Consider the following 11112-nt stretch of genomic DNA (forward strand, 5'->3'; position numbering starts at 1 on the left):
GTGAAGCGTGACATAGGTGACAATCACATGTAGTTACCTGAACCAAGGCCCTTAGGCAATTTTGTTTCTTAGTTTTTCTTTTCCTCTCTTCTTTTCCTTTCTTTTTTCCCTTTTCTTTCCCCTTTCCCCTTTCCTCTTTCCCTTTTTTCCCTTCCCCCTTCTCCCCTCCCTCCCTCCCTCCCTCCCTTCCTTCCACCCTTCCTTCCTTCCTTCCTTCCTTCCTTCCTTGCTTCCTTCCTTCCTTCCTTCCTTCCATCCTTCCTTCCTCCTGCAACAGGACTAGGGCTTGAACTCTGGGGCTTGAGTTCTTCCTTGGCTTTTTGTGCTCAAGGCTGGAGCTCTACCATTTGAACTACACTTCTGCTTCCAGTTTTTTTTTTCCTGGTAAATTAGAGATATGTCTCTAGTATATATATGCCCAGGCTGGATTTGAACTGTGATCCCTAGATCACAGCTTAAATTGTTTTTCTTTTAAATTTGAATGTGAAAATAGGTTTCTTAATCATGAAGTTTTTTTTACATGAAAGAAAACAAAGATAGTTTCCCCCGAAATAGTTCAGAGAAGCATGGAGGATGCTGGGGGACGTGAGGGCTTTTCCTACTACAGCCCTCTCTACTGCCTCTTGATCAAACCCACGTGGACTGTGATCCTCTGAATGAAGCACAACTTTTGCCAGCCCAATATGTGACAGGAGTTCTTCTAATTTGTCATCAGGGTGCCTTCGAGGCTCTAAGCTGCTGAGTGCCTGAATCATAGTGTATGTCCCAGGCTGATCCCACTGCATCTTAACAGATGTGCAACTGATGGCTGTTGACAATTCTTTCAGTGATGACTATTCATTCGCTAATGTCATTAGATAAATGTCAGGCAGCATACTGAATTAATACCTGCAAACAGATTTGGAAGTCATCTTTCCCAGCCCCAATGGGCTGTCATCCATAAGACCATTGGGAAAGGAGAAAGCAAAGTCAGAAAAAAAATCATTAAATATTTCGACCTGAGAAAGATTTTAAACTTTGGGGAGGGATGTCAAAACAGTCATTTGATAGCTATGCCTAGAGTGGTAAATTAATTATTTAAGCTCATCAAGTTAAGTACCCGAAGAACAAGAATGAGCCTAACATTCTTTTCTGTCATTCATTACCACCATCACCCTGCCAGCACAGACTTTTACCCTTCTGGGGCATGGAAACATGGAATGAAGGAATATCTGGAAAAAAATGCTCTCTGCTTTGAAAGATTTAAGGTCAGTATCAGGATGATTTACAGGTGGAAAGAGCTGAGGAAGTGTCACTTCTTATTCAGCATGAAGGCTTGAAGGCAAGGATGATAATGTCGGTGTTCTGTGTGGCTATGAAGTGGTCCTGAGACACTCAATAACAATTGGGTTTCTAAATGAAGCTGGACAGGTCTGAATATATTTCTTTCAAAGGGGTCCCATTTACTTTTCTGTCCTAAATCATCACTAATGTCATTAATTTGTTCTTACTTTAAAAGAAAGTAGCTTTGAGCTCTTCATGCACAGAAATGACAAAAAAAAGTGATAGCTTAAGTTTTCTGAGAATTCCACTTTATCTAAAGCTTTTCACTGGGTCCCTCCACATTAGTCTTTTGAGACAGACTTAGGAAAAAACCCCAACATTTCTGAGAATTTAAAATCCATTTACTCTATCAGTCTTATTTTTCGACCTGAATATTGAATTACCCACTGGGGAGGCTGTAAACTCTATTTTTCTCCAGTGCTTTGGGAATTATGAGAGTAGGCTAGAGAGAGAAGTAAGTTCAACAGGAAAGCTTGATAAAAAGCCTAAACTTTAAACAGTTGAAGCAGATTCTTTCATTCATCCAGGCATTCATTCATTGATTAACTCAACAAATGGATAAGCATAAAATCCTACTTAACAGAAAGATGGAAGAAAGGAAGAAGAGAGGAAAGAATAGAGACAGATATCAAACAAACATGTAGTACAGAAAGATTTCATCACTAAGTGAAACACATATCTTAGTACCTGAAAACCTCTTTCTTATTACACCAGCTATCTAGATAAACAAAATCCTAAAATTATAGTAATAATAATGACAATTGATAGATAAGAATAAATGATAATGTTTTGTTTTCCTTATTTGCCATAAACAAATTGAAATCAAAGCATATATAGATAGTTGCATTTATTCTTTATTTTAACTAGCCTATGTGTTAAGGATGCTGTGAGTTGAGGGTCAGTAGAGCTTTGATTGGCTTCTTGGAAACTGTGTCATTCACATGTGCTTGTGTGTGCATGGGGTGTGGGGTAGGGGAAGGGATAGCCTAGTTGTGAATTAATGGTGTTGAATTTAAGTGTTTCTGAGTTGGTGTTTTTGTATTTCTTTTTTATTGTTGTACCTAATCTGATGTCGCCTTGTTTGACTAAATGCAGATGATACCTACTGATTTTCATCCAGTTCACCAGTTTCTCCTTCATTGCCCATGAACAAGTAAAGAAATTAAAACAAATTCAATTTGAAGAACAGCACCTTCACATAATAAGTGTCAAGTACGGTAAATGGATTTAATTTCCCAGCTGCCTTATTCTCAGTTTCACAGCAGAGAAATCACTTAAATTTTGTTTTCTTTTCTCCAAATATTATAATATTAACTAGGGAAAAGCTATTTGGTAGGTTGAGTGAAAGAAACCAATATTTGTATCTCTTTGGGAGTTCTCAGGGACATTATTTTATAATGATAAAAGATTTTTTAACATCTATAAGCAGTTTTCAATTGAGAGGGAATTTTTTCAAGAGTTTTCTCATCCTTTAAAATAAAATATATTATGAAATACTCATCTGTGGTAACTAGAATGTGCCTATAAGTCTACAAGTAAACACACTGGATGGTAAAAGGAAAAATAACACACATAGCATGATAAGCTTTATAGGTCTTTAGGCATTTACACAGTGAGATGAAGGAAGGATATTCTCAGGAGAGGATCACATAGGTGCAATCACTGTGTGCATCTGACCATATAAAATAATATTTATCAAAATGAACTCCGGGAAATGGAAACAAGAGATTTTAAAAAATTCTTTGCTGCTCTTTTTGTTTTCATTTCATTTTGTCTTGTTTGTTCATTTATCTGTCTTTGAGGAGATAAGGTGAGACAAAGAAATGGTGGGAAAAAGGGTGAACAAAGGCAGTAGCGGTATTCCCTAGACACTATGTTGAAAATGAACCATACAACTCCTGGATGGGGATGGAAGGGAAAACCTGGGAGAGAGTGAGGGAAGGGGTGACATTGTTCAAAAAGAAATGTACTCTTTATCTCACTTATGTAACTGTAAGCCCTGTGTACATCACATCTATAATAACAATACATAAATTTTAATAAAAGATAGAAGGAATTATTAAAATAGTTTCCACCCTTTATACTAAAAACGCATTTCATCTATAATTTCATCTACAGCTTTAGTTGAGAGTTGTTGTACATATCAAGATAGGCAAAGCTGAGCCAGACCTAGTGGCTCAACCCTGCAATCCTGGCTACTTGAGAGGTGGAGAAAGGGGGATTACAGTTCAAGGCCCAGCCTGAGCAAAAATCAATCGCATCCAATACTCCATCTCAGCCCTGTGTTGTGGCATGCATCTGTTATCCCAGAAATGGAGAAAGCATAATGATTGGTGAGCACCTATCATCTTCAGCAACATGAGGAAGCACAAATAACAGGTCCACACCCCAAACCAGCCCAGGCATAAAGCAAAACGCTGTCTGGGAAGTAACCAATGTAAAAAGGCATAGCTCCAGTGTAGAGTACTTGCTTAGCAATGGTAAAGCCCTGAGTTCAATCCCTACTACCCCCAAAACAAAGGCTAGGATAAATAGTTTATATATAGTAATACTTTATTATATATAGATATAGATATTACAGTAGGAAGGATTGTGACGCCACTCAAAATATAGTCATTTCCCGGGCCACAATCTATTTTATTTTCTGTTGCCTTCTTTGATTTGTTCTTTTTCATGTATTGCTAATGTATATTTTTCTTTCATGTTACCTCTTAATCAAACAGCCATTGAATTTCGTAGCATTCAGTGGAATGGAGGAAGTGGTAAATAGGAGAGGACTGGAGGAGAGAGAAAAAGGAAAGTTAAGCCAAATACGAAGACAGACGACCACGATGGCGAATGGAAAAGAGGCCCCTACACTTGTGTAAAGCCTGCAGTGCGTACACTTCCACTATGACCCACAGATTTGCAGATGGACAGCTGATTAAACTTCTGTTTGTAGGAAGGAAATCAATCAGGTGGAGGTGGGGTTTTAGGGAAACAAGATCAATGTCCTGTACCTAGGACATAGTTCAGGAAGCTACCAGTGTCTGCCTGGCCTGTTTGCTCCTTTTGTGTCTTGTGCTTTCTGTGGAGAAGTTCCTGGAGGAGTTCCTGGATTTAGGCATGGCTTGGAGAAAACCTTTGCACATCTCTAAGTCTGTTTGTGAAAGTAATGGGAGTGTGAGGATCCTATTTCCCATGGGCCTGGTAATTTGTGAGCATATTTTATGTCTTTGAAAAGTGATACCAGGGCATCCAGATACTGAGTTTAACACTTTGTTTTGCATTGCTTCCCTTTGACTTCTTTTTTGTATTACAGCAGACTCACGAATTTCATTTGGGGACAAAAAGGAGCATGAGAGTATAGTGGCTGTGAAAGGGAGATATTGAATCGCACTGGGTGAATTACATGCAGTTCTTGAAGATCCCAGCCAAGTCCACATGCCCAAATCCCAGCCTCTAGACTTTTCCCTCTGCTGACCCATGTCCCCTTGATTTCCACTCACAGTTCAGGAAGGAATGTGTCCTGAGGGTCCTAAGAGAGGAGGTCTCCAGGTTCAAGGTCCTCAGTAAATATCTCCAGGCTAGAGTCATTTTTCTCAGGCACTACCTGGACTGCAAACTGCACTGAGAATTCCAGTGGAGGCAGGTCAGTGGGCATCAACTGTTCACTAACTCACTGGACTTTGAGACTGGGAAGAAGAGGAGGTTCTAAAAGAGGAATCCTGGATTGGTGGCTGCAAATGTTCTCAGGAAAATACCAGAGTGGCCTGTCATTGCTTACAGCAGTTTCCCTAAAGTGGGGGAGAGAAAGGTGGAAGGGACAGAAGAAGTGAGGAGATAGAAGGGGAAGAAAGGGGAAAGAGGAATGAATAGGAAGAAAGAGGAGAGGAAGGTGAGACAGGTAGACAAAGCAAAGGGCTTAGAATAGTTTTGTTAGTCTTGTAATTACATCTGGATCTCATCCCAGTGAGCTTCCTGCTACAGGAGGGCCATATTTGTGTGAGAGAAAGCTCAGGGTTTGTTGGAAGGAGATGAGAAGATGAGAAATGAAATGAGAAATGAAGTATGTCAGTGGGAGATCCACAGAAGAAAATAGATAGCACAAATTGTTATATGGGACTCCTGTTTCAAAGACTTGCAGTCCAGGATGTAGCTCTTAAAGACAAAAACAACATATTTGGGGTGGAGACCCAAGTCCAACAAAAGCAGACCATATAGGGAAAAACTCAGAGGCTGGAAAAACTTTCATATAAGGAAATACTCAGGCAAGCAAAGCAGACCATTTAGGGAAATACCCATGGGCTAGCAAATCAGCCATTTAAGGAAATAGTCAGAGGTGACCATTCTCTGCAGTACAGCTTTCCTGGGGCTAAACAACCTGACACCTGCACCCCAATGAACGGTCTCCCTCATCTGTAGGCTTTTGGAGCTGGGTGAAAAGCCCTATCATCCAGCCAGGCACCAGGATCGCTGTGAGGACAAGGCTTGTTACTTAGCTCCAGTAGCCTTATTTCAGAATGAAGAAATGCGTTTTGGAATCTTAAAGAAAAGGAAAGCACAACGGGGAAGAAAAAGTTCAAAGGGAAGACGAGGGTACCGAATAACCGAGGAAGACACTGTAAAGCTTGGGATCTTCTTATTTGTTAGAATGGGGTAAAGAGTTGAGACCTGATGTGTTCATTTGCCTTTCTTATGATAGGATTTTTAATTTCTTGTGTGCTTGTTCATCATCCCCGTGTTAGGTCCGCCCAGGAAAAATGACCCCTTCCCTTGTTCTCTCTCCGTGCACCTCCGTGTCCTCTTCCCTAGCAATCCCTGCCCAGCACCCATATAACTCAGTTAATGGCAAACCTGGGGGCAGTGGGCGGTCCCCCAGGTTCTGAGGTCATCACTGTGGCCACACCTCCTCCCTGCCCTCTTCCTATATAGTTCATCTCGGTCATTAGTTCCCCTTGCAGCCTCTCCCTTCCCTTCCCTTTTCCCCTTAGCCCTGTGCACATCTCCATCCTGTGCGGGGCAGCAGGCTCAGTTGTTCCCCTTGCCCTTTCCTCTTGGTCCTTCCCCACCTCCCCGTTCCCTTCTATATATTTCTAATTTTGTAACAAATGAGGGCTGGGAAGGTGGCTCAGTGGTAGAGTGCTTGCCTTGCATGCATGAGGCCATGAGTTCAATTCCTCAGCACCACATAAGCAGAAAAAGTCGGAAGTGGTGCTATAGCTCAAATGGTAGAGCGCTAGCCTTGAGCTGAAGAGCTGAGGGACAGTGCCCAGGCCCGGAGTTCAAGCCCCACGACTGGGGGGTGGGGGTGGGGAATGGGGATAAGAATAATAAGAGTTAACATCACATTATCTGACTTTTTCCGCTTGACTCATACCTATACTAGATATTGCAAATAAGGGAAACCATGGGACCTATGTTTCTTTGGGCCTGGCTTACTTCACTTAATATAATTTTTTCCAAACCTTTCCATTTCTTGGTAAGAAATGTATGCATTATCCTGCCCATGTAATTGTAACCCCTCTGTACAGTATGTTCTCAAATAAAATAAAATAAAATTAAAAAAAAAAGAATAATAAGAGTTAAAGGCAGAGTCAGTGATTCTTTGCCTGAAGCCGTGTTTGAGAGCTTGATACTTAACATGAGAAAGGATTGCTCATTCTATAATTAGACACTGCACTAGAAAATTAAGGGGTGGCAGAAAAGAGGTTGTAAAGCAACCCACACATAATTCTGTAACATAAACATGAACACTAGAAGGCTTCTAGATGTAGATCCTTTTAAAAGATTTCAACTTACACTTGATATGATGAATTTTGTCAGAAAGGATGTTGCTGGTATTAACAAGTCATCTTGTTGAAAGGGATTCCATTTTTGAGAGTTTGTTTTTTCTTAGTATTCAAATGATTTTTCTTATTTGTTCCCCTTGTATCTAGTTTCATATCACCTTATTTTAGCAGCCTCTCACAGGACAGGGACAGGTAAAGGAAGGGCGGTTTGACCTTCAGTCGATAGTGAGATGAGGACAAATATGAAAAAGCTATTTTGGCCCAAATGTATGGAGACAATTTCTTGATTATAGATCCTTTAGCAGTAAAACATCTTCAAGAAAATTCTGCCACACACTATTCCTGCCCTCCCCCCCATAAAAATAGATTGATGATAGGCAAGGGAAAGAAACATTTATTGAACCAGGCACTGAGCTGAGTATTTGCAATGATACAAAATAGAAATAGAATGACCACCTTATACTGGGAGGTCTAAGGTTTTGTTTGGCAAGCATTGTTTTTGGCATGCAGTGAAAATGAAGTCGTGTGATAGCAATTAGCATACATAATCTCTGAGAGCAATGACAAGGACTTATCTGTCCATATTTTTCCCATAGATGAAAGGAAATAAATATATTATGGGAAACAGGAAGCACAAGGTACAATAACCAAAGATTTACAGATTGAAGAACTGGAAGAGAACCAATTGGACGACAGTAATTTTCTGTAATGGTTCAAGGTTACAAAGAAAAAAGTAGACATTTATAAAGAATAACATATAGAAATAGTCTTAAAATCAAGATTATTTTTGATAAATGGCTGATATTTCCCCTAATAATACCGTAATATTTTAATGGCTCAAAGCAATAAGGGAAATAGTTTTTAGAGAAAGTCAGATTGTAAATTTATGAAGATACATCTTTTGGCAGCAAAAGTCTTCAAGAAAATTGCTTCAGCCATGCACATTGTAATTCTGTTCATTTTTTAAAAATGAAAATAATAGTGGAAGGATAGACAGGGAAATCAACATTTATTGAGCCAGGCACTGAGTTGGGTATTATCAGTGTAATGACATATATTATCATGGCTTTGGGTAATCACCTGGAGGCGATTCACAATTAAGAAAAGAATCTGCACTTTATGGTTCTCTTGTTGTTTTCTAAATCTGATATCTTACCATGTAGTCTTTCTGAATTTTATCAGCCAGCATTTATAAAATATTGAAATGTAAAAATGGTTTGTCAGAAAGCCTATAGTAAATCTGAAAAGTGGTGAATTAGAAGGTGTTTTCTAATGTAACTAAACAATCACCCATTGATTGTAACAATCACTTCTAATATGTTGGCTAATTTTGTTTGGCATTTTCTGGGAAAGGGGAAGAGCAGAGGTAGTGGTAGCTTTGAGAATACACAATCTTATGCTATGACTATGACAGAGTCTTTGCTTTGATATGGCTTTACATAGACACAATCACTCAGCGGCCGGTTCTAGATTGCTTTGGTTTTCACATGAGACTCTTAAAATTGGCTTAAAATGAATGATGAAGCAGTAAAGCAAGCCTCATGACACAAAGAACACTCAGGAAGGCTCTGTGGTCACATAAAGCAAAGCTAAAAGGTTAACACTTAAACAACTGTTGGATTGTACGTCAAACACCTAACACCTCAGATAGGCCGTAGAGTGGCATACAATACTAATTCTAGATAACGATTAAGGAAAAATTAGTACATTCACAGTTTCGACAGAAATATATGATCACTTTAAAAATGTTTTGTTTTATAGACATAGACATAATCATATTGAAATCAACTCATTAAAATGATTTTCATTTGTATTACAGGATGATTTTTATAACATGAGGATTATACATATATATATATATCAATATATCAATACAGCATATCATGATCTTGAATCACAGAAAGCATTATGTATAAAATAATATAATGATTTTTTTAAATTCAGGTATGTCCTTTGATAAATACAACAGCTCTGTCTCCAAAACCATTTAAATCATGAGATGTAACACCTTCCATTTCTAAGCTACAGGCAGCTTTGGAGGAAAGTCATTAGGACACAAAGGGAGATAACGTCTTTTAAAAATTTAGAATCATGTTTTCCAGGAATTATACAAAACCAATTATATTTTTTCCAGAGGTATTTTTCCCATATAGTGTTTAAATTTCAGATAACATGATAAAAGGATCCCAATCCCAAATCTGAAAAATGTGCAAAAAAACTCAATGTAGATGAAATACCATCAACCATAACTCTTAAAGATTATTTTTGATAAACTTTAAAAAAACTGGCCCAGTTTTGATATTATTGGTCCAGAAGAAATCTTTAGAGTTTTCTTTTCTTTTTTTTTTAAATAGCAGCAGGTAAGATGTTAACTAACGACTACCTTATGATTGAATTTCTCTGTTCATTGATCACACCATGTAAGCAGGATATGTTGTTCAACTTTACATGTTGCAAATGCTTCTTAAATGGACATCAAGACACAGCTGAGAAGAATTGATGTGAACAGCTGCCAGCCTATGGTGTTGTGAATTATGTACATCTCTTAGCTACAAAGTCAGAATGCTAAAAAGAATACAGATTCACCATTTTCAATACAATTTGAGTTTAGTGACTACTCGGCATTTTGTGAATCCTGAGATATCCCAATTTTGGAAACAATCTATTTTCTATTTTTCTTTTACTTGTAGTAGATATGAAAGTCTCAGACTCAAAATCACCTTGTTGAAGGGAAAATTTCTAGATCAAGTGTCCTTTTGATTTGCATATCTAGGAATTATAGAAAATTCAGGTATAATTACAAGTAGAATTACCATTTAGATCATAAGCTCTTGAGAAGTTATTTTGTATTTTCAAGTTTCTCTTTAAGGCTTTCCATAACTATTCATCAAGATAGCCTGCATTTATTTGTCACTTTTATATTAACTAAATAACAAAGCAGGCTCAAATAGCTAAGCCTGCAAATCTCAAAATGGGTACACATGTGACTCTCAAATTAGGCTTGGATTTTTGTGTGGATGATTTCACATTTGACTAGTTCTTTGTGAGGACAAAGGTCATTGCTTATGAATAATTTTGCTTCTTATAGATCCTGTAGTTCCCACTGTGTACAACTAATTCAGTGAAAAAATAATGGGCCTTGGAATAAGGAAGTTAAAAAGGCTATAAGTATATAAGTATATAAAACTAGGAAGGGGAGAAGCTAGGATGTTAAATCCACCTGAATTGTGGAAATGATCTGATTAACTGTGAGGTATTTTCAATAATACATCATCTCAGTCATTCACTGCTTAGAGCAGATGACTAAGTCATTCCTGTACTATGCCTGGGTCTGTGACCTGCGTTCTTGGATTTTACCCAAATCATGAGAAATAAAGACAGAACCTGAAGACACATCCTTAGAAACATTTCTCAGTCAACCTACTTATTTAACAAAAGAGGAAACTAAAGGCCAGCATTTAAAGGACTTGGCCTGGTAAGTGGCAGTAATGTGACTTAGACTGGGTTGTGGAGTACATGGTCTCTATCCTAGCAATGCTAAATTATGTCGAGTTAAAAAGGCAGAAAAAAACCCCACGTTTGTCTACTGATGCACACAGGCAGGTCCCATTATTGACAAATCTGTGTCAACAGCAGATGGGATCATAATTCAAATTCACTAATAGTTTTTAATCAGTGTGCAAAATTTCCATGTGACATATTGTACTTTTTAGGCCCTGGCATACAAAATTTAGTGCTATTTACACAGCATCAATATGTTTCAGAAAGTCTGGGATTCACATTATTCACATCAGCTTTGTGATGTCTCAGTTAAACAATACATTACAAACCCACTGACTGCTCACTGATTATTCCTTACATTACATTGTCATTCCCTTTCTGGTTACTCCTGCTTTCTTCATATAAAATACATTTTACTGTCTAACCAATATACTTATCTTGCAAACTAAAATATTTCCATTTTTTTTTAGCAAATGAAAGGCACTTTGTAAAACCTATATAAATCTGTTCTTTCCTG

The 11112-nt window shown here is 38.1% G+C and overlaps 1 protein-coding gene across 2 annotated transcripts in view; it reads right to left on the minus strand.

Annotated features, from left to right (window-relative positions):
* The window catches only part of Agxt2 (alanine--glyoxylate aminotransferase 2), a 40315-nt gene extending 35332 nt beyond the window's left edge, over positions 1-4983 (minus strand). The window contains exon 1 of one of the 2 annotated variants that reach the window (XM_070041019.1): positions 4812-4983. In XM_070041019.1, the coding sequence (XP_069897120.1) occupies positions 4812-4899 (88 nt within the window). In that variant the 5' untranslated portion in view covers positions 4900-4983. Of the gene's footprint in view, positions 1-4031; positions 4086-4811 lie in introns of those variants that run through there. The other variant, XM_070041021.1, reaches the window with a different exon arrangement.
* Between the last annotated feature and the right edge of the window lie 6129 nt (positions 4984-11112).

Source organism: Dipodomys merriami, unplaced genomic scaffold (genome assembly GCF_024711535.1).
Source record: "Dipodomys merriami isolate MVZ:Mamm:240054 unplaced genomic scaffold, mDipMer1.0.p SCAF_30, whole genome shotgun sequence".
In the NCBI taxonomy this organism is placed as follows: domain Eukaryota; kingdom Metazoa; phylum Chordata; class Mammalia; order Rodentia; family Heteromyidae; genus Dipodomys; species Dipodomys merriami.